Source organism: Nomascus leucogenys, chromosome 15, assembly GCF_006542625.1.
Source record: "Nomascus leucogenys isolate Asia chromosome 15, Asia_NLE_v1, whole genome shotgun sequence".
NCBI lineage: Eukaryota > Metazoa > Chordata > Mammalia > Primates > Hylobatidae > Nomascus > Nomascus leucogenys.
Window position 1 is genome coordinate 41,078,642 of NC_044395.1, and position 24,344 is coordinate 41,102,985.

The window sequence follows — 24,344 nt, forward strand, 5'->3', positions numbered from 1 at the left end:
TCTGTTTTCTTCTTTATTCCAGTCGTCTTAAACTCTGCACTTTGTTCTGTGTTAAAGAATAACTATGTCACACACTGAGGGCTTGAGTGAGAAGGAGTGATCCAGAGAGTCATGAGAACAGTCCTTGGGCATCAGAAGGGCTCCCATATACTGGGAGAGAACCTCTGTAGTCTACCTTGCTACAAAGGTGTCAGATTTCAGGTTGAAGTAAAAGGGAGCATTCTAAATAGAGTCTTCAAAACGGAAAAAGGTTGCTCTGTGTGTAGAGAGCTCTCTATCTCCAGGGAGCCTTGCGTCTTGTTCAGCATTATCGCTTAAGCACCAGAACCTAGAACAGTTCCTGGCATATAATAGGCAGGCAATAAATATTTGTGAAATAGATTAACAAATTATATAAGTTCACTTCACTATAAAGCCATATATATGTGCCCAACATCCAGTATATCATCCTGCAGGTCAGGGCGTGTCCCTGTACATTCCTCAGGCCACCATCAATGCCACCGTCAAAGAAGACATCCTGCTCTCAGTTGAGTACTCCTGTCATGGAGTGCCCACCATCGAATGGACATATTCGTCCAACTGGGGAACGCAGAAGATCGTGGAGTGGAAACCAGGGACTCAGGCCAACATCTCCCAAAGCCACAAGGACAGAGTCTGCACCTTTGACAACGGCTCCCTCCAGCTCTTCAGTGTGGGAGTGAGGGATTCCGGCTACTATGTCATCACCGTGACTGAGCGCCTGGGGAGCAGCCAGTTTGGCACCATTGTGTTGCACGTCTCTGGTAATACATCCCCGGGCCCCGTGCACCCCTCTGAACTGTGAGCGTGTGGGAGGCCAATTTCACGATATTTAAAGAAATGTTGTCTTCCCCCTCCCCTCACCCTCACTCCATAGAGATCCTCTATGAAGACCTGCACTTTGTCGCTGTCATCCTTGCTTTTCTCGCTGCTGTGGCCGCAGTATTAATCAGCCTCATGTGGGTTTGTAATAAGTGTGCGTATAAATTTCAGAGGAAGAGAGGACACAAACTCAAAGGTAACCCCCTGGGCCTTATGATAATCCATGAGTGGTTTTGAGGCCAGAGGTGGCATGTGTTATCTTGTTCTCACCAAGAAAGCATGATGTGGCTTGATTTCCAACTCACTGACTTGTCTTTGCTTTACAGAAAGCACAACTGAGGAGATTGAGCTGGAAGATGTTGAGTGTTAGCCAAGGCTGGGCCTGACTGCATTCCTACCTCAAGAGGAAACCATTCTCCAACAAAAAGAGCAAGCACAGCTATTATTCTCATTGTGTGTGGTCCCGTTGCAGCCTGCTCCTAACAGGACAGTGGGAGATTAACAACATTGACTGCATGGAGTTGAGGACTGTGGATGGGACAAAGCTAGTTTTAGGACTCGCGCTAAGTTCAAGGAGAAGAGTGATTGAGGCTTTGAACCAGGAGCTTCGCTTGGCTGCAACATCAGGGCCGTGCTGACCCATAACCAATGGGTGAGTGCAGGCATTGGCTGCTTGCTCACAACACTCGCTCTGGCATGCAGGATGGCCTGTTGTCAGAGTCCCTGTATCAGAGGCCAGAGGATTTCCAGATGGAAGTGCAGCCAGCATTAGAACATGCTTTCTGTGCTCCTGTCTGCTCTGCAACTGCTGTGCCTACCAGCCCCCTATCTGGTATCCCACAAGCAAGCACTACTGTGGGAGCTATTGTGAGAAAACCTGAGCCTTTTAGACAATCTGCTGCCTCAGAGCAGAGGTGGAAAGAGACTGGGGGTGGGGGTTGGTGCTGTTGTGCTGCAATGAGTTGCTCATTAATGAGGCCCAGTGGCTGGGAGTTTTATGGGAGAGGAGCTCAATGGACTCCTGAGAGGCCATCTTTGGATACAAGGAATAGAGAGAAAATTATCTTTCTCTTCCTCCCTCACTCCAATGTTAATTGGATTTTCCCTCCCATGGCTCAAACTTAGGCCATTGTAAGTAAAACAACAGCTCATCTCCACTATGGGCAGCACCTGGCCTCCTGACGCACTGGATGCCACCTGTGTGAAAGCTGAGCTTGCTCAGTGGGTGATGCAGCTGGAAAATCAGTCATCTCGGGCTTTGGATCTGTCCCCCTCAGTCACTAACACTTCACGTCTCAAGTCAGGCCCTTGCCCTCTCCTACCTGGGCTGAGGAACGCTTGGCCCTTGCCTACCTCACAGTCAGGGTATCAAGAGAAGCCCACAGTATGCACAGAGTTCTCTGAGCAACTTACGAAAAGCATGAGGCTTCTTCAAGGATCTGGAAAGCTACACTGGAAAATGCTATTCTATCTGAGTATTAGAAATTGATAAAATCCTCTGAGGTCTTGGGGCTCCAGGTGAGATTGGGGACTGGACCACAGCTGGCCTTGGTCATTATTCCCTTAGGTTGTTGGTCACCATGTTCACCTGTAAGTTTCTCCATCCCAACTTCCATTTGACAAGCTCTAAAAGCAGGCATGGATTTATTTTCCATTCTCTTATCTCTCCAATATTCATCGCTACAGACCAAAGGTACCATCCGATGATGATGTGTTCCTAGTCCTCAGCTGCAAATTCACCCATGCAAAGGTTAAGAAGTGCTAGAACATTCCTTTCTCTTCTCCCTCCTTTCAGGCCTCCGATGTCTATATCTTCTCTATTTCCTATGTGGCAGAGGAGTTGCTTGGATAAGTTACAGCCCTTTCCCTCAATATTGAATCCAGAGTTTTGGGAAGGGATATCTCAGAATATTCAGACAGGAACTCTCAGTATCCAGAGCAGGACTCCCAAGGCACTGCTTGATTCAAAAGGTGACAGCAGTTGGTCTATACAACGGATGTGTAGCTCTAGCACCTGACAGGTAGAAGATACCCTCAAGGTGCCTCCTGTAGACACATGGGTAAACTCACACACTGTGCCCTTTCCCCATGCAGCAGTCGGAGGAACCAGGCCCTAGGCCAGGACAGTTTCCAGTGCTGTGAAGAAACGAGGTGAGGAGTATCCAAGGGGCTCAAGGATAATCTGCTGATTTCTTTCTCGTCTTTCACACAGAGAGGCCAACAGCAGGAAAGAAGTAGGAGTTGGGTAGCTGCTGGGGCCAGCATGTCCTCTTCCACACTACCTGCCTTTCAGAACTCTGCTCTTCCGCTTGTCCGAAGTCAGGGCTGGCAATCTTCATAATCAAAGGGGAGTTGGAAAAGAACACCCACTAAGAGGCCTCCATGGCAGATGTCAATTAAATTGCCCCCCCAAAATCTCATGACAGTTTCACATCAGTAGTGTGGAAAGTTACAATTTTTTTTTTTTTTTTAAAAAGCTTCTTTCCTTGGCTTTCCATTTCTTTGAAAAAAAGGTTTCTTTTGAATTTTTAAAGCTCTGCCATCCTGAACATTCCTGTGGAAAGGTTTAAAATGCAGAGCCTGAGGTTTTTGTTTTTCAGAAAAATAAAAATCAGAGAGATTAGCTAGTGCAAATGTTAAGCTATAAATTATGTTTCAAACTGTGAAAAAAAAAAGTGTTTTAAAGAATGAATGAAATAAAACCTGAAAATAAAGCCCTGGTCCTTTGTGTGTGTGCCTGCTCCTGCCAAGAAATCAAGAGGCTCTGGGTGCTGTGTCCTGTCAGGCTGAGCATAAACAAAACCCCTAATCGCAGTCAGGTCTGGCACATATTTTAAGCGACAATGCAACTAATTACACTGGTTCTAACAGTAAACATTATTTAGCAATTCAGAAAAACTACACCTTATCAGCACCACCATTCTCCCCCCAATTGTAGCCAGAAGACCAATTTGAAATTTATGCTTTCAGAATATTAACTGTAATTCAATAGCGTTCTTCCTGCTTCTGGAATGGGCCAAAAGTAGGATGTGACAATTGTACCACTTGTTCAGCAGTGGATAAGATGCCCTACAGAACACACATGCTTTGTCAACAGAATGTCCTTTCAGAGGTTATGATCTTAGAACCCCAAAAGGTATATATTGTACTTTCTCATTTCATGGTGTTCCGGGTATGCAAGGAGAGCTCATGTCCTCTGAAGGCCACATAAGATGGTAAATACCTGAGAGCACTTCGTGCTTACTCTGATTTGAAGCAATACCTCACAAAGGTGAGAAGCAAAGGCAGTGAGAGAGGTTATCAGGATATCTTGCCCCAGGCAAGAATGCAGAGACAAACCCTACAATTCCGAAGAGCTGGGTAAGTGTAACAAGGGATTGAGAAGAGATGGCAGAATAGAATGCTGGAGATGTAACCAGGACCAAGGAGCCAAATATGATAGAGTGAATCCCCAGGGACGTGATTCACGTGCTGCCTCCTTGACAACACTGGGGAGGATACTGAGGGAAGTGGAAACCATCTCACCGGCATCAGCTTTTACATATCCAGCACAGGTTTCTTCTGCCCAGTTTCTAGGGAAGCATCAGACACATCCATAGTTTACTAAAAGCAGAGCAAATCCTTGTGATCACTGTTAGCACATCTATCCCCAACTCAATTTCCACTAATGGTGTGAGTTGCCAGAGCTTGCATCTCTCTGAACCCCTGAATCCACCCAACCTGGCTGTCAGCTTTTCCAATTCTTGAGAACATTTCCACTGTCCTTTAAAAATTAAGTGAGTACTTTTGGTTTGGCTTAATTACAGAGGTGATAAATCCTTCTTTAAAATTCAAATGGCACTAAAGTCTATATATATTAAAGTAAAAGTATCTTTGGCTAGAGTTAATTAACAAAAACTAAATAAAGCAAAAATCTCTCTCCTTCCCTCAATCCAGAGGAAACAATAGTCAAATTTGATGTGTATCCTTCTAGACTTGCTTATGCATATATTAATATATCTGTGTATATATATGCCAAATATACATATTTATCCTATTTTCTTTCTAGTCAAATGGGATTCTATCATATACATTACCCTACAACTCACCAGTCTTTCCTTAATGTGTCGGGAATTATTTCATGTCTACCTATACCAAAACTTCGTTCTTCTTGCCTGCACAATGCAGTCTATAGTATGAATACAAACACTATTAATTGTTTTTTGTTTTACAGAGTTTTGCTCTTGTCACTAAGGCTGGAGTGCAGTGGCGCCATCTCAGCTCACTGCAACCTCCGCCTCCCAGGTTCAAGCAATTGTCCTGCCTCAGCCTCCCAAGTAGCTGGGATTACAGGTGTGCACCACCATGCCTGGCTAATTTTTATATTTTAGTAAAGACAGAGTTTCACCGTGTTGATCAGGCCAGTCTCGAACTCCTGACCTCAGGTAATCAGCCTGCCTCAGCCTCCCAAAGTGCTGGGATTACAGGCATGAGCCACCGCGGCGGCTGGGTTTTTTTTGAATACACTGTAATTGTTTGTTCACTGAAAAATTACTTTTTATTTCAAATGATATATACAAAAATCATCTTAGGCAAAGTTTCTATGTATCAGGCTAGTTCCTTCAACCAAGATGGTTTCCTCCTGTTAAGTAATGCATTCAACTCTACCTCCTGTGAATCTCTTAGTCTTTTAGGGAATTCAATATTCCACGATTTCGGTGGGTTTTTTACATAAAATTTATCGGAGATTGAGTATTGGTGGAAGAAAGGGTACTGATAATGTAAAATAAATCTAAAGTTTTAGTGTTAGATTTGGTTTTATAAAGTACACATTATCAAACCAAACTGGGGTCTGCTCATCTGGCACAGCAAAGCCAAGCACTGACGTTGGGACTGCAGCAAGAGGAAGTGAGGCATTTATTGTAGGGCACCAAGCAAGAACTCCAACTCCTCAATGGCTTGCAGGTAAGGGTTTTAAAGGTGGGGAGGCAAGGCTGGGTACAATGGTTCACACCTGAAATCCTAGCACTTTGGGAGGCCAAGGTGAGAGTATCCCTTGAGCTGGTTTGAGACCAGCCTGGCCAACAGAGTGAGACCCTGACTCTATAAACATTTTTAAAAATTAGACAGATGTGTTCGTGTATACCTGTAGTCCCAGCTACTCAAGAGGCTGAGGCAGGAGGATTACTTGAACCCAGGAGGTTGAGGATGCAATGAGCAGCTGATTGCACTACTGCACTCTAGCTTGGGTAACAGAGCAAGACCCTGTCTCAAAAAACAAAATCAAGAAAACCCCAAAAAACCCACAAAGGTGGAGAGGCAGAGGTTACAGGCAAAGTCATAAATCAATACATGGAGGCTATATATTGGTTTGACGTAAAAGGTGGGACATTGAAGCAGGGGCCAACAAATCATAGGTGGATTCAGAGATTTTCTGATTTGCAATTGGCTAAGGACAAGCTTTGTCTAAAATTTGGGTCAACAGAAAAGAATGTTAGCTCCAGCTCACAGGCATGACCTCCTCCAGGCCCCTCGGGAAGAAATTCAGAACAAAGAACGGCAGTCCTAGTTGTCCTTGCTTATCTGAGGTCTACATGCCAGCAAATCCACTTGGTGGGGATCTGAGATTCTGAAAACAACTCAGGGACATATTTTAAGATGTTATCTTTAGTTTCTATAGGGAACCAAGCATCTGGACTCTTAACTTCCTGAGCAATTGTTTTAAACTACAATTACCTTCTTGCTTATCAAGTTGCTTATTTACGTCTCAGGACTACCCTGGAAATTCCCTCGAAGGAATTCAAGATTTTCCTTTATTTTCAGGCTCAGGGCACCCACAGGCCTTTAAGAAGGGGTCCCTGCTCCATCTCACACACATAGGTAGGTTAAATTCCTTTGATGTTACAGGCTAGTGCTTGTCCAGGTAGTTCTGTCTGTAAAAATATTTTTTCCTTGGGTACCTCATGTTCTGAAAGGATTTTTTTCCAACTAAACAAAGTGAACTTACTAAATAATCTAGTTGCCCCTGTTTTTATTCATCAGCAATACCTAAGGAGGCCAGGCGTGGTGGCTCATACCTGTAATCCCAGCATTTAAGGGCCAATTACAATTCCTGAGCAACATGAGATAATCAGGTTATCCCTTTGATTTGATGGTGTTCCAGCAAAGAAATCTGATGAAAAACACTCAATATCTTCACCATATATAACACATCACGCAAATATGAATACAGGACATTCTGAAATGCTTTCTCCTAATAAATACAGCTGGTGTCTCGACCATTTTTTCTAATTGGCTTGACTCTTAGAAGCACACTTGCTTAATGCTTTATATTTACGTAGTACTTTAGAATTTAACATTTATTACCAACCTTACTGAAACTTCTCAATCACCACTGAGGTTAGTAGAGGAGGCATCTCTATCTTCATTTATATATAAGGAAACACGTTCACAGAGAAACCTTGCCAAGTTCATACAGCAAGCCAGTAGTAGAGCCAAGATTCAAACACAGCTCTTTGCCAACCTGTTAATACTTGTTGAGGGGCTAATTGGTTTTCTTCAAACTGTCTCCCAAGTTTCCACAGCACATCCTTCAAACTCCAAGAAATTCAGGTTAAAACATTAAACTAGAAAATGTAAATAAACACAAGGCACAAGAATTGCTACCACAGCAACTAAGCTACCATTTTCCCACACATTTGCTTTAGTTTCTACAATTCTTTAGGTCGGTACTGGCTACTCACTACAGCGACATAACCAAACAGGGAAAGTAAGACATGAAGAACGTAAAGTCTTCAATCATCCCACTCTACTCAGATGGGGTTTAAAAGAACAGACGGTAGTATCTGCACATGTATTCTCAGCCATTCTACTCAAGGTGTGGTCCTGGTCCGTGAATTGTTACTGATTCATGACAAGCAGAGAAATAAAAAATAAAGCATTCAGAAATGTTTACATTTGGGGGGGCTGGGCGCTGTGGCTCATGCCTGTAATCCTACCACTTTGGGAGGCCAAGGTGGGCGGATCAACTGAGGCCAGGAGTTCAAGACCAGCCTGGCCAACACGGCAAAACCCTGTCTCTATCAAAATTACAAAAATTAGACAGTCGTGGTGGCACACACCTGTAATCCCAGTTACTCGGGAGGCTGACGCATGAGAATCATTTGAACCCAGGAGGCAGAGGTTGCAGTGACCTCTGCAAAGACAGTGCCGCTGCACTCCAGCCTGGGCAACAGAGTGAGACTCTGTCTACAAATTCTAATATTTGATGCAATTTAATCAAGTTATAATCAAATAAATGGGGCTTTTATTTTGTATCTTTTCAAAATTTCATTTTGGGAATTCATTTTTATTAGTTTACCAAAGTCTCAATCTGCAATAGTAGAAGTTTATATAAACAAAAACTGGTCATTCAGCAAAAGTCTCAGACTCATTCTTCTAGCCTGAGCCTTCGAAATCACACACAAGACTCCTCATGTGAGTGGAATTGTACAGATTAGCCTATTGGCCAAGGCAAATTTTGCGGGCAACAATAATTTTTGAAGCACTCAAGATTTTTAAATAACTGCAAATTCATACCAATTATTTTAATTTCAATGGATAGAAAGATGCAAGATCTTGATCAGAAGAGGAAAAAAGCACAAAGTTGTTCTATCGTGGCCCACAAGCTCCATTTTTTCTTTAATGAAAACACGGTGGAGAAATACAAATGACTTTTATTACTGCACAGTCATCTTACAAACTGTTAAAGCAGGATGTCTGTTTTAAAAATTGAAAGCCTTACTTATAAGGAGAGCTCACCTGTATGATATTACTTTCAGTGGTACCGAAAGGCTTATAAGCCTAAATCTATCCTCATATTAGTCGGCACACTTTAGGCACTATTTCCAAGAAGTGCAAACCTGTTCCTTGGAAAAGATAATCCACTAATCCATTAGTTTTTTCCCTTTGAAAAAGCAGAGAGCTAATGGAAAGGCCTTAATTGGAGAAAGCAATCCAGGGCTGCCAGGTGGAGGTTGGAGAATCCCAGGTGGAAGGCTGGGCATGAGCCATGCACTAGGTGTCTCAACTGGTGAGGTCATTCAAGTGGGAGAACAGACCAAAAAAACTTGAGGACGCCCTAAAGAGATAATCTGCCTCCTATGCCTTCAGCTGTCCTTTCTGAGGATGCTCTTAAATTACCTATGTAGGTTAGTCTCAGGAAAGCTTAAAGGAGACAACTAGAAGAAGAGGTTTTCAAGAGTTTAGAGAGTAGGCTGGGCATGGTGGCTCACGCCTGTAATCCTAGCACTTTGGGGGACAGAGGCAGGTAGATCACTTGAGCCGAGTTCGAAACCAGCCTGGACAACATGGAAAAACCCTGTCTTTATTAAAAAATACAAAAATTAGCCAGGCGTGGTAGTGCATGCCGGTGGTCCCAGCTACTCGGAAGGCTGAGACAGAAGGATCACCTAAGCCTGGGAGGTGAAGACTGCAGTGAGCCATGATCACACCACTGCACTCCAGACTGGGCTACAGAGTGAGATACCATCTCAAAAAAAAAAAAAAAAAAAAGTTTAGAAAGTATTTGGGGGGAAAAAGTATTTGGAGATTTTTTTAAACCACACACTTTATTTGATGTCAATATCAAAGAAGGAATATTTTAAAAAGCAAATAGAAACCCTTAAGTTAGTAATATTTTAAGCTGCATGAAAAATGTATTATTTTACATCTTGTCATACTGTATATACAACTGTACATAAACTTCTGCATTTCAAAGCACTTGTCATTTATAAAGTGAAAAGTTTCAAAGTGCTAAATAAACATTTCCTAATTATTATTTTTAAAAACAGCACTCTTTTGGAAGTTATCTATTCTTTGTGCTTATAGTTAATCTGCAAATATTTCAAGTCAAAGTTTCTGGAAACTTCTTTAGGAAACATCTGGAAAAAATCATAGTAGACAAGGGCTAAGTGCAGACATAAGCAGCTCCATTTTATAAACAAAGTTTCGACCTTCCATTTTATTCCACTGAACTTCTTTGAATGGCCCACGAAGATGACTCCATTTGTTATCTTGTAAAACATCACTTTTTGGAAGGTCTTTACATTGGTTACGAGGAAATTGAACCATAATCTTGCTGCCACTTTCAGGTCCATTACGAACTGTGGAGAAAAACCAAAATATCAATACACTCTAGTTTACCAAACTAGAAATAACAAGGATAAATCCCACAACTTCATTCTACTGTGAATACAAAAACTTTGTCTACCAACTTAAATATTCTTGCTAAAAAGTGCTTTTTCAGTTTCAACATACAAGAAAAAAAAATTCTAACTTTTATGTAAGAGGATGGTATAAATATTCACGAATTATTATTTGTACCACAAAGATTAAGCAAGATGAGTTTTGACCTAGAAATGTCAAATGTCCTCTATAATTTCAGGAAATCATCTTTTTGTTTGTTTGTTTCCACATGCAGCACTGAAAAACATAGAAAGCTTTTTTAGGGAGGCGGTTAAAGACAAGGTCTCACTATGTTGCCAGGGCTGGTCTCAAACTCCTGGGCTCAAGCAATCCTCCCACCTCAGCCTCCCAAAGTGCTGGGATTACAGGCGTGAGTACATTTACCTATTTTTTTCAATACATTCATTTGATAATGCAAACATTCAATGAATTGTTAATACATGCCTAATATGTAATGAAACCTCAACCACTTAAAATCAGGACTGAAAGGGAGGAAGGAAAGATTATTCTGAATTAAGAATTTCAGGTTTTAATGAGGTTTTAACTATTATTTGGGAAAGAAGAAGAGGGTATTTTGAAATTCCTAGCAATCAAGATCCAGCAATGACCAAGCTTGCAGATTCACAAGGTGTGATCCTGTGGGGAAACATTTCTAACTACCCACTCTTTCAAATACAGTCATGAGCTGCACAACATTTCAGTCAACTGCTTTTGTTGCATTACAACTGCCTATAGTATTCAGTACAGTAACATGCTGTACAGGTTTCTAGGAGCAACAGGCTATGCCATGAAGCCTAGATGTGCATGTAGTAAGCTGTACCATCTAGGGCTGTGTAAGTGCACTCTATTATCATACAATGAAATCCTCTAACAACACATTTCTCAGAACCTGTCCCTGTCGTTATGCAACACATGACTGTATTTTTAAAGTAGTCAGAGCAGATATTACAAACAAAGATCACACTAAAACCGTAAGTGCTTCAAATGTAAATTTCAGCTATGTAATACTCATGCAAGTGCCTATTAAAGTGCCCACTTGTAGAAGGTGCTTAATAAAATACTTCTCCTCGGCCAGATGCAGTGGCTCATGCCTGTAATCCCAGCACTTTGGGAGGCTGAGGCAGGCAGATCATCTAAGGTTAGGAGTTTGAGACCAGCCTGGCCAACATGGCAAAACCCCGTCTCTACTAAGAATACAAAATTAGTCGAGTGTGATGATGGGCACCTGTAGTCTCAGATACTCGGGAGGCTGAGGCAGGAGAATCGCTTGAAACTGGGAGGCAGAGGCTGCAGTGAGCTGATATCACACCACTGCACTCCAGCCTGAGCGAAAGAGTGAGACTCTGTATCAAAAATAAATAAATAAATAATAAAATAAAATAGAACACTTTATTTTAAATTATTTTTTAATTATTTATTTTAAAATATTTTAAAAACTGTTACTATTTTTTAATGTGAAAAAAATAGTATCTTGCATTAGATACTCCTCTCTGTTCCATCCCTTTACTATTTTTAGGATCAGATATTTTTCTTCCCGTGTTTACAGCAGTATATTCTTTTAAAGTTTTTATCCATTAAACTTTGGGACTGCAGGAGTAACAGTGCTGATGATACTTTTCAGACTATCTCAGGAAAATGTGCTGCCAATCTAAACATTTATTATAATTACTAGAAAGAGAAATAATAATCTCTTGCTCTGAATAATAGCTATGATCAAATAAACATTCAGTGTAAATATTTATTGCAGAGATAAATTACTCTTACCCATATTTAATTATTAAAACTAAATGTTAAAGCCAAACTCCCAATGGTCCCTTCTCATTCAAAGCAGCAGAAAGTACCTGAAATAGCATAGTCACCACTCGGGGAGGCCACCGTGATGGCAGACGCATTACCAATGCTCTCTATAGGTCCAAGTCCCACATGATTACTGAAGCTCAGTACTTGCCAGCCCATAACCTTGGCGAGTTGCTGAACCGCATGTACCTGGTGCTGTGACATCTGTGAATGAAAAAGGACACTTGACTGACAATCAGCAGAGGTATTTGCAGTGACTTAACATCATGACCATAAAGTAAACTTCTGTTGGGGTACTCATTGACTAGTACAGCAACCCTATCTTAGGTCTGAGGAATCCTCCTGTGTGTAACTTAGAGGGAGGGAATAGGACTCACCTTCCACTGCAAAAGCTACAGTTGCCTGATAATTGCTTCTCCTGCCCACCGGCAGCTTAAGCAAAGACATATAACATAAATTTGGCCAACTGAAGACTACCATCTAGATCACTGAATATGGTGTAACATTTGCCCTTTCAAATCCACTGTCTACCTTATTTTCTGCCCTGGGAGGCTGACACACGTGGTTACATTAATACCTTCTTACATCCTCTGGCTTTGGGCTGGGTTCAGGTAATGGGAGCCATCCAATGGGAGCCAGCAGGATGGCAAGGAAGAGGGAGGTCAGGGTATTTATTCCCCTGGCACCCTCCCTGTGAGGTTGTCTAGGCTGGTTGTATCTCTTGACTGGTTGCTAGGCTTCTCGAGATGGACTGTTCTACATGACTCTCCTGCTTAGGGTTCTTGTAATCTGTCCTTCCTCTTAACTTTGGCCTAGGAATGGTGACCACTAAGTCCCTGGGGCCTGGTTACCTGGTTACTACTGCTAGCAGCAGGTTACCACACTATCCCTGGTGGCTCACCTACACCCACATCTTTGTAAATAGATCTTTAGATCCTCCTGAGTCTGCCACCTATTTCTTGTTAAGACTCTGACTGATACAATGGGGGCAATTTAGAATGCATTTTGTCACCAGTGCTGAAGGCAGTAGTGCTGGGACAGCATGAGTGCCATTCCCCTGGCCATGGTTCTCATATCTAGCTTTGATCCCTATCCATCTGCAAGCCTTGTTCTCTAGACCTCCCATTGATTCTGGGACCTACTCAATAGTGTTCTAATATATTTTTGTGTGTGTGCTTAAGGTGACCAAAGCCAATTTGGATGTAATCAGCCAAGAGCTGCCATACCTAACAAATGAATTTTATTTACTTGGCACCAAAGAAGCAAATCAGTATATAAGATTATTGCTCGCTCCTTCCTTTCCTTTCCCTCCCTCCCTCTCTCCCTTCCTTCCTTTCCTCCCTCCCTCCCTCCTTTCTTTCTTTCTTTCTCTTTTTCTTTTCCCTCTGTGGCCCAGGCTACAATCTACTCGGCTCGCTGCTGCCCCCCACCGCGGACTGCCTGTGACTGCCGGCTCGCGCCGCCTGCTTTTTCTCCTTTGGCTGCAGGCGCGGTTTCGCCATGTTGGCCACGCCGGTCTCCAGCTCCTGACCGCGACTGCTCTGCACCTCGGCCTCCCGAGGTGCTGGGACAGCAGACGGAGTCTCGCTCACTCGGTGCCTCCCAGCCGCCTGCCTTGGCCTACCAGGGTGCTCGGATAGCAGCCCCTGCTCGGCCGCCGCCCCGTCTGGGAGGTGGGGAGCGTCTCTGCTCGGCCTCCCCGTCTGGGAGGTGAGGAGCGCCTCTGCCCGACCACCCATCGTCTGGGAGGTGAGGAGCGCCTCTGCCCGGCCACCCATCGTCTGGGAAGTGAGGAGCGCCTCTGCCTGGCCGCCCCGTCTGGGAAGAAGTGAGGAGCGCCTCTGCCCGGCTGCCCCGTCTGGGAATTGAGGAGCGCCTCTGCCCGGCCGCCCCGTCCGGGAAGAAGTGAGGAGCGCCTCAGCCCAGCCGCCCCATCAGGGAAGAAGTGAGGAGCGCCTCTGCCCGGCCGCCCTGTCCGGGAAGAAGTGAGGTGCGCCTCTGCCTGGCCGCCCCGTCTGGGAAGTGAGGAGCGCCTCTGCCCGGCCACCCATCGTCTGGGAAGTGAGGAGCGCCTCTGCCCGGCCAACCATCGTCTGGGAAGTGAAGAGCGCCTCTGCCTGGCCACCCCGTCTGGGAAGAAGTTAGGAGCGCCTCTGCCCGGCCACCCCGTCTGGGAAGAAGTGAGGAGCGTCTCTGCCCAGCCGCCTCGTCTGGGAAGAAATGAGGAGCGCCTCTGCCTGGCCGCCCCGTCTGGGATGTGGGGAGCGCCTCTGCCCGACCGCCCCGTCTGGGAGGTCTACCACGGAGGCCAGAAGCAATGTGGGGGCTGGACGTGGTGGCTCACGCCTGTGGTCCCGGCACTCTGGGGGGCCAAGGTGGGTTGATCACTTCAGGCTAGGAGTTCGAGACCAGTCTGGCCAACATGGCGAAACATATGAAAAATACAACAGACAGACCAACCAACCAACTCAGTGACAACAAAACAGGTCTACCCTGGAGTCATACTCTAATTTTTTCTATTTTCCTCCCTTTCTGATCCTTTATCCCACTTTCTTTTTCTTCCTCTTCCTTCTCCTTTGTCAAATAGAGGATTGAGTTATCATTAAAAAAAAAAAAAAAAAAAAGATTATTGCTTCTGAGGTGGAAACTGTTACTATTTTTTTTTAATGTGAAAAAAAAATAGTATCTTGCATTAGCATTTCAAAAACCTACCCTTTATCTCACAATTCAGTATTTCACTGGGTCATTAAAAACTCCATGAAGAAATTAGCAAAAATACTGTTAGATATGAAAAGAAAGGGCTAGAAATTTGTCTGATGTCACAAAGCAAGTTTGTCGTAAAGCTGGGACTACAACACATCATTTTTTTTTTTTTTTTTTTTTTTTTAAAGAGATGGTATCTTGCTCTGCCACCCTGGGCTGAAGTACAGTGGGACCAATTATAGCTCACTGTAACCTTGAACACCCGGGCTCAGGCAACCCTCCTGCCTCAGCCTCCCTAATAGCTATGACTATAGGTACATACCAACACACCCACCTAATTTTCTATTTTTGTGGAGACAGGGGTCTTGCTATGTTGCCTAGGCTGGTATTGAACTCCTGACCTGAAGTGATACTCTCGCTTTAGCCTCCCAAAGTGCTGGGATTATAGGCACAAACCACCATACCCAGCCTCGGACCCATCACTTTCTATACTGCACCTTGGACTTGAGATGAAACTACTTCATTTATTATGGATAAGGGTCATTATAGTTTTTTATCTGATCTCCCTTTCTCTAGTTTTCTTCAGTGTCTACAACAACTCTAGAGATATTGTAAACCCTAGAGATTTTGTAAACCTTCACAAACATGACATGTGGGAAAAAAAACTTGCTAGTCTCAGAACTGGTCCTTCATCTTAACATAAACTATGTGAAAACCTAGGACAGCTTATCAGCACTTCCAATTAACCAACAGGTTGTAAAATGTGCATTAGAAATTAAACAGAATTTAATTTCTACTGGAAAAAAATTTTTTTCTTCTTACACAATTTATTACATTTTAACTACTTTTTAACCAATTTGTTCTTTAAGTAGCTATGCGAAGAAGGGGGCTTAAGACAAAATCTGCAACTGTTACCTGAGACAGAAGAAAATCCTGTAGCTCCTGCTCCTGATAAGACAGTGTAATTACTCTTCCATCTCTATGTACAACTCGAATCTGCTCAACTCCAATATTCAATTGCAGTTGAATGGACCTTTATAGACACACATACTAAAAATCAGAGATGTTCAAAATTATCTTATACAATTTCATAAATAATAAACCTTTACATCAAATTAGAAATTATTATTATTTTTTAGACAAAGTCTCAAAGCCTGTTGCCCAGGCTGGAGTGCAGTGGCATGATCTCAGCTCACTGCAACCTCCGCCTCCTGAGTTCAAGAGAGTCTCCTGCCTCAGCCTCCCAAGTAGCTGGGATTACAGGCACCCGCCACCACATCAGGCTAATTTTTGTTATTTTTAGTAGAGACGGAATTTCACCATGTTGGCCAGGCTGGTCTTGAACTCCTGATCTGAAGTGATCTACCTGCCTCAGCCTCCCAAAGTGCTGGGATTACAGGCCTGAGCCACTGCACCCGGCCAAAAAAAAAAAAGTTTTAATTACTCACACCAACATCCATGGAGGACATGCAGGAGTCTTCTTAGGTTCAACTAAACAGACTCACCCCAGAATACCATAGACCACACTGAGTACCAGTCTACCCAGAAGCATTTGAAGAGACCACAGCTTGCCAGCAGACCATGCAACTGTCTATATAGCAGCAGAATACCTTTGTTGCAAGGAGATGAGATCCACATTGGGTATATGTGGGACCTGCCCTAACAGGAGCCGTAAGCTTTTGTAACAACTCCATAGGCATGGTTTCCACAAGCCAAGCCCAGTTTTAAAAGTCACCACTATCCAGGAATATCCAAAGGCATTCCCATCAGTTATTTAAAATTTCTCCTGGTTCAGATGCATTTTACCAATTTGAGATCATTTTTACTATAAGCAATTGTTGACTAGTAATACAGATGACATCTTTCCTTATCAGGTTTCCAAGGGATTAGAGCCAGCATTAACCAAAGAGCAAATTCTCATACAGAAAGAGAAACGGTTTTGTTAACTCTTTACCTTCTCTTACTGAAATAATCGGCAAACAAGTCAGAATATATATACTCCATTAATTTGGCTTAGGTCAAATAAAGAAACTTATACAATAGCCAGTAAATAACAAGCAGATCACTGCACTCTTCCAAAGCAACTTCTAAAATTTCAGCATGTAGTATGTCCAAGAAACTTGAAATCCCCTAATAACCTAGACGAACAAAATGCGGGAAAAAGCAGCTTTATGTCCTCTCACATTTGATAATAGCTCGTTTCTAACTTTGTTTTAAAGCAAATATTTGAGAATAAAGCATTTTGGTGATTGTCTACATAAAATTGTAATTAAAAAAAATAAAGGCAGGGCACAGTGGCTCACGCCTGTAATCCCAGCACTTTGGGAGGCTGAGGCGGGCGATCACAAGGTCAAGAGATCCAGACTATCCTGGCCAACATGGTGAAACCCCTACTAAAAATACAAAAATCAGGTGGGCATGGTGGCACACACCTGTAGTCCCAGCTATTTGGGAGGCTGAAGCAGGAGAATTGCTTGAACCCGGGAGGCAGAGGTTGCAGTGAGCCAAGATCACACTACTGCACTCCAATCTGGTGACAGAGCAAAACTCCATCTCAAAAAAAAAAGAGACAGGGTCTTGCTATGTCGCCCAGGCTGGAATGCAGTGGTTTTATCCATGGTGCCATCATAGCGCACTGCATCCTTGAAATCCTGATGTTGAGTGATCCTCCCGCCTCAGCCTCCTGAGAAGCTGGGACTTCAGGTGTGTGCAACCATGCCTGGCTTAAGTTGTAATTTTGATGAACTAAAGTTTACATTGTTTTCTCAAAGAAAAACAAAACTCAAAAGGCTTAAAGATATATTAATCTAACCAACATTTTAGAATTCTTAAAACAAGGTGTGAAGGAACAGGGTTTCTTATCACTCACTATTGGTGAATGCATACTTGTGGCAACCACTTTGAAGAACAATTTGGTAGTGCTAAGTAAAAATTGTATCTTTTTTTTGAGACAGGATCTCACTCTATTACCCAGGCTGAAGGGCAGTGTCGCAATCTCAGCTCACTGCAACCTCTGTCTCCTGGGTTCAAATGATTCTCCCACTTCAGCCTCCCAAGTAGCTGGGACTACAGGCATGTACCACCACACCCAGCTAATTTTTCTGTTTTTAGCAGGGCCAGGGTTTCATCATGTTGGCCAGGCTAGGCTCGAACTCCTGGCCTCAAGTGCTCTGCCCAAAATGCTGGGGATACAGGCATAAGCCACTGTGCCCAGCCAAATGTCCTTCTCTTTTAGCCCAGCAATTATACTTGTAGGACTTTACCCTATAAATTGATATGCCTGTGTATGTACAAATTATTTTGCTGGTACTCAACAAAAATGTTCAACAACAGAAGACCGATTAGAAGTTTGGGACATATTAATGAAATACAAAAAGGCTGTAAGAAGAAAATGAGGTAGATCTATGTGCTAACAAAATAATGTTTACTCACTCATATATGACTACTGAGCAATAAATTATTTATTATGTGTCTTGTCTGCATTTCTGGACCTTATGGCCACATGAATAATTTTAACTCAGAACAATGCAGAATAATCCACATATTTTAAACCTTGTTAAAATAGTCCACATAAAAAGAGTCTACTACTCTGTAAAGCGTTTCCTGTATACAGTTCTTCCTAATTGATCCCATTGTATTCTGATCATTAAGCCTACCTGAGTAAGCTGAACTAAAACACTACTGAGTTTAAAAATCACGTAAATTACAAACGACTGCTAATATGTAGAGTTTCTTTTTGGGGTGATGAAAATGTTCAATAATTAGATGATGATGGTTATACAACATAGGGAATATACTAAAGACCACTGAACTGTGTCCACTTTGAAATGGCGAATTTTGTTATGTGTATTATGTTTTTAGAAAGCATACAAAACTGTGTAAGAGAGGTAGGGTTACATGTCTTCTACATGCATATGTAAAAAAAAATTTTTTTTAAAGAGAGGTCAGTTACAAGAACAGGTAGGATATATATGCTTGTAAATACATAGACTTTCCTAGAAAGAGTTGTAAGAAACTTTTAAATGATTGATCCAAAGGAGTTCTGATAATTATTTTCAACTTTCAATAGCCTAAGTTGAGCCCAGCTGTGATGGTTAATACTGTCAACTTGATTGGATTGAAGGATACAGAGTATTGGTCCTAGGTGTGTCTGTGAGGGTGCAAACGAGATTAACATTTAAGTCAGTGGGCTGGGAAAGGCAGACCCACCCTTAATCTGGGTGGGCACCATCTAATCAGCTGCCAGTGGGGCTAGAATATAAATAGGCAGAAAAATGTGAAAAGAGAGACTGGCCTAGCCTCCCAGCCTACATCTTTCTCCCGTGCTGGATGCTTCTTGCCCTTGAACAACAGACTCCAAGTTCTTTAGTTTTGGAACTTGGACTGACTCTCCTTGCTCCTCAGCCGGCAGATGGCCTATTGTGGGACCTTCTGACCCTGTGAGTTAACACTTAATAAACTCCCCTTTATGTGTATGTGTGTGTGTGTATATATATATACATTCCATTAGTTTTGTCCCTCTAGAGAACCCTAATACACCAGCTATAGAAGATGAGGAAAAGGGCATTCTACTACTGCCTTCTACTTCTCTTTCACTCTTGATTCTGTCAAGGCTACATCATCACTAACCTTTCTTCATGGAAGTTTACAACGTTTACATTGGGACCTGTAACCATAATCCCACAGTTTTAGTCTTAGTTCTAAGTATAAACAATTCAATGATGATAATTTTCTCTCTTCCTTTCCATTGCACTCAGTCTCTCTTAACTTTTTACTATGGAAAATTTTAAACACAAACAGTAGGAGGGCAAAAGGCTTACTGGCAAATAAATAATAAACACCAACAGAAGTATAATATAATGATAGCCTATAATCCCATCACCCAGTCTTAAGTTAAAAATGCAATCCAAACTTGTTTCATCTATGTTCAACACCTACTTTCTCCCACCCCACCCTCAAATCACCCCAATTGTTTTATTATTTCTTTAGATACAGGGGAAGAAAACTCTATGACTCTACTTTATTCCATCATCTTTCTCTGGAAGTTTCAGGACTAGTTTCCTTCCCATTGTGTATTCTTTCACACTCTACATCTGCTCTCACACTTATCTACTACGTTTTCATTTTTTAAGTGAATTAAAACCTCTGCATTAAAAATAGCATTATATTGGGAATGACTGTACATAGGAAAAATCAAAAAGAAAGAAAACAATAGCATTATAAATGTATTTTCTGCCCCTACTCCTAAGGGTTGTTATTTTGTGTTTCACAGTATGCTTTGCTTTACTGTGGCTAGTTACGTCTGTCTGAAATAAAGCAACTAAGAAGGGTATGGTAGTGCACACCTGTAGTCCCAGCTACACAGGAGGCTGAGGCAGGAGGACTGCTTGAGCCCCAGAGTTTGAGATCAGCCTGGACAACAGCACTGTGAGACGCCATCTCAAAAACACAAACTGAGACAAAAAGTAAATAAAGCAACTAACACTTTAAAAATAAAACGTAGTCACAGACCCTGACAAATGTCAGGTGTTAAATTTCAAAGAGGCTCAAAAAGTAGGCTAAAAAGTCCTTAATGGCTACTGTCCAATTGTATTAACTTGTGATTTGTGAATGTAAATCAAGTAGACTGCATTCCTATGAAGCCTGGGGACAAAAACCATCTTACCTCCTTCACAGACACACAGTTATCAACCCAGTTTTTAGGGCATAATCATGAACTCGATTAGACCCAGGATCAACACCAGGTCATGAGAGCTATAAAACTTAGGTTGTTTTAGGCATAACATGGAGTGTACAGGCTAGAATGCAATTGGCCCTATTCACTTCAAATATACTAGACCTGCCATAACCATCAGGCGAGAACTGAGGCAGACCTGGAGTCTCAAGAGGTAAGGCAGCCTTCTGCTCAGTGCCGGGGTTCATTGTTTATCCCAACTCAAATATGTGACATGTACTTAATAAAGACTAGTTTTCAGACATTCTTACCTCTCATTCTTACAATGTTTAAAAACAGACTTTATGAATTTTCTCCTAAGAACTAATTGCCATAAAAAAAACAAAAAAACAGGGGCCGGGAGTGGTGGCCCATGCCTGTAATCCCAGCACTTTGGGAGGTCAAGACAGCAGGATTGCTGGAGTCCAGAGTTCAAGACCAGCATGGGCAACATGGACCTGTTTCTTAAAAATTTTTTTTTTATTAGCTGGGCATGGGGGCACACGCCTATAGTCCCAGCTACTCAGGAGGTTGAGGCAGAAGAATTCCTTGAACCCAGGAGCTCGAGGCTGTAGTCAGCTATGATTATCACTGCACTCCAACCTGGGTAAAGAGTGAGACTCCACCTACTAAAAAAAAAAAACACTCTACAGCTTATATAATTTACAGAAACGTTATGCCACCCTAGCAAATAAAAACCAAATGCTTAATATAATTACTCAGCAAACATCAATAGCAAATTAACATATTAAATACAAAACTTTTATTTTGGCCACTTACTTGCATATTTGTTCATAGCCTTGTGATGTGATTAAAACTTTCACACTAGATTCATAAACATCATTGATATTTGACCAATGAGCCTGTATCTGAGGATCCTCAATTCGGCTTGCTAAGCTGTCAATGGTTGCAGCAGCTCTTTTAAACACAAGAGGTTAAAAAACTTTTAAAGTCACCATACAAAATGATAGGAATATAAATGATTCATCAATTTTATGAAAATTTTAAAACTAACTACTTTTTAAAACTACCACTATGTGTAAGGCAGACTTTAAATAAAGGCAGAGGTAGCTCTAAGAACCCTTTCATACTGCTTGAATGTGTAGGTTCTCGGCTTGACATTACAATACACTCTCATCACACACCCAATTATGACGATTCATGATGGGTTTATTCCCTTTAACTCTTATTTATTTTCTTCCACTCAGAAAAGCTTATCAGGAAATGAGTGAGAAGGATATTCGATATTCTATGGTATAAACCTAATATAAATCATTCATAAATGTCAGTACTTGATCCCTGGTAACAAATGACTTGGGACACACCCACATCTAGACCCATTACTGTAATGAAATTATAATCATATTCAAGAGAAGCTAGAGATTTTTTGCACAATCAAATCCTTATACTCCAAAAAAAGAAAAATATCAATACAAATGAGAAATAAGATTTATCAAGTGTTCATTATACAGCAAGCATTATAATAAGAGCTTTCATGAATTATATCATTTAATCTTACTAACATATCATTTAATCTTAACCTTATTAGGTAGGCACTATTATTTTCATTTTTTAAACAGAAAAAGGTTTAGCAATGTTAAGCAATTTGCCCAAGGTCATATAGCTATAAACTGGGATACAAAACCTGGGAGTCTAAATCCAGAGCTAAAAACCTGGGAATCTAACTCCAAAGCCAGTAATCTTATACACACTAATCAACAGCCAACACTTAGAACCAAAGCATAAATCATTTAAATTAACCAAACCCTCAGTTTCTAATTATCTGATTTTTAGGTGCATAACTTCTTTAAGCCTCAATCTTATCAGTAAAAACAGGGTTAATACTACCTGCCGCAAAGAATAAGGATTAAATAAGTTAACATAAGGAAAGTGTCCTCCAAACTCTAAAATGTGCAAGAAACAAAATATACAGAAACCCTCAAGAAAAAGCTTTAAATCAGTTCAGAAATAAGTATCTCACAGCTGGGTTACTGAAGAAAGTATGGTGTTGTAAGGCACATTCCTAGTCAGTTGTCTTTGCAAAAAAGTGACAGAGTTAGAAAGAATACACTGTTAGCTCAGAAGTGGATCTAAGTCTTCCCCAGACTTGACAGGACCCAGTCTATGAGTGTAAATAAACTCTTACCACTTCCTCTCCCTAAAATAAAATAAAGCATCCCAAAAAAGTGTATGAAATAATAGAAGAAAACACACTGCAATTTCAAAGAAAAAACAGAAAACAGCAACTTTTTTCAATCTTACCTACTCCTTAGAAAAATATGCTTTGCTTGTTTAATTATTTTTTCCAGAAGCCCTTCACTGGACTGTAATGAATTAATTTCATTTTTATCAAAAGCATGAGGACCCGAAAGTCTCATTCTCTTGTGGCCAAAAGGTGCACTTGCTGGATGAGGCATCATGATGGAACTCAAGGTCTGTTTATGAAACTAACAAAAACAACCATTTTAAATAACCAATATCCACATAGTAAATGCTATATAATATTTAATCAAAACATGGTTGACATCTTAGAAACACTGAAAGGAATGGATTTGAACCACATATGAAAACAATCCAACCTTGGAGAAAAATGCTAGCATCTACTAGGTCACACATAATGCAAGACTGTAAAGAGAAGGGTCCCTCTCAAGCTGTAACTTTTTTCCTTTTCTCATGTCGGATGGGTAATGCACCCACATCCTAATAAGGTTTGAGGGAGTCACAACTCACGCATGAGCATGAAAGCCCAATCATGCTTTTGAACCACAAAAGGATCTCAAGCTTTTTTATTTTACAAGTTTTAAAATGTACAACAATCCTCTTCATTGAGTCTCATAAATAGAACATATGCAATCAGTAAATAGTTCTTTCACTATACCCTAGATTAGAGGTTCCCAAACCCGGCTGCCTATCTGAACCTCTTGAGGAGCTTTTTAAAAACAACTCTTGCATCATCACAATCAACTGAACCAGGTTTTGGGGTGGGGCGGGGGAGGCTGTAATATATAATTCTATGAAATTTCACAGGATATTCTTTTGAAATTACCCTGGCCTGTGAACCAGCTCCCTGGAAACAGTTGTAGATGATTTGTAAGTAGAACAAGTCCTAAAATAAAACTAGTCTGTTCACAGACTCTGGCAAGACATTTTCCCTTATCTCCCCTAGTCAGAATCGCCGTTCCCTCTGCACTTTAGCATCAGGTTTCTTACACCTCTACTTTAAAACCTGTGTATCTCTACCACTAGAAGGTATGTTTGGGAACAGGGACAGTATTGTGATTATCTCTGTATTCCCCTAGCACACAGCAAGGATCTTTCACATCAGACAGTGAATGTTGTTGCTACGTGAATAATCAAGACTCAGCAGACGAGGGGGACTTTGTGCATACTCACTGCCCTGGACATGCTCACCAGAGTGCAAAGAAAACCATTTATTTCCTTACCTCTCTAATCAGTAGATGCAAATTATGCTCTAGGACATAAAGGTGGTCCTCTGGACATTGCTTTTCAGTAGCAAATTTTTGGGATTTCTTATCATTTGAGGAATGGCACAAAGAAATAGATAACTGCAAGCCTATTTATAAAAAGAAGGAGGACAGATGTAAATAACCTGAAATATGGAAAGGTACAAACTGTCTTCATAAAGTATAATCATAGTTCATTTTCAAAAGATATATTCTAAACTTGAAGATCAGACCTCATGATTAACATCCGTATATCAAGATTACTATTCGGCTGGCTACAGTGGCTCACACCTGTAATCCCAGCATGTTGGGAGGCCAAGGCGGGTGAATCATAAGGTCAGGGGATTGAGACCATCCTGGCCAACATGGTGAAACCCTGTCTCTACTAAAAACACAAAAAAATTAGCTGGGCATGGTGGCGTGTGCCTGTAGTGCCAGCTGCTTGGGAGGCTGAGGCAGAATTGCCTGGACCTGGGAGGTGGACAGGTTGCCGTGAGCCAAGATCACGCCATTGCACTCCAGCCTGGACAACAAAACGGAAACTTCATCTCAAAAAAAAAAAAAAAAAAAAAAAAAATTCATGAATATAATAAGCTACCATGTATTCTAACAATTCAAATTCT

The 24,344-nt window shown here is 41.6% G+C and overlaps 2 protein-coding genes and 1 non-coding gene across 3 annotated transcripts in view; 1 reads left to right on the forward strand and 2 right to left on the reverse strand.

Annotated features, from left to right (window-relative positions):
• VSTM5 (V-set and transmembrane domain containing 5) overlaps positions 1–3,554 on the forward strand; it is a 32,239-nt gene extending 28,685 nt beyond the window's left edge. The window contains exons 2-4 of the mRNA XM_003253001.4: positions 456–782; positions 896–1,036; positions 1,167–3,554. Of these exons, the coding sequence (XP_003253049.1) occupies positions 456–782; positions 896–1,036; positions 1,167–1,210 (512 nt within the window). The 3' untranslated portion in view covers positions 1,211–3,554. The remainder of the gene's footprint in view (positions 1–455; positions 783–895; positions 1,037–1,166) is intronic.
• A 4,921-nt stretch (positions 3,555–8,475) lies between these two features.
• MED17 (mediator complex subunit 17) overlaps positions 8,476–24,344 on the reverse strand; it is a 28,022-nt gene continuing 12,153 nt past the window's right edge. The window contains exons 7-12 of the mRNA XM_003253000.4: positions 23,701–23,831; positions 22,520–22,704; positions 21,038–21,175; positions 15,460–15,577; positions 11,886–12,045; positions 8,476–9,962 (exon numbers count right to left, since the gene is read on the reverse strand). Coding sequence (XP_003253048.1) covers positions 9,751–9,962; positions 11,886–12,045; positions 15,460–15,577; positions 21,038–21,175; positions 22,520–22,704; positions 23,701–23,831 — 944 coding nt within the window. The 3' untranslated portion in view covers positions 8,476–9,750. The remainder of the gene's footprint in view (positions 9,963–11,885; positions 12,046–15,459; positions 15,578–21,037; positions 21,176–22,519; positions 22,705–23,700; positions 23,832–24,344) is intronic.
• LOC115830572 lies at positions 22,932–23,032 on the reverse strand. The gene has a single exon (XR_004026120.1). It is a non-coding gene; the product is annotated as a small nucleolar RNA U13 (small nucleolar RNA).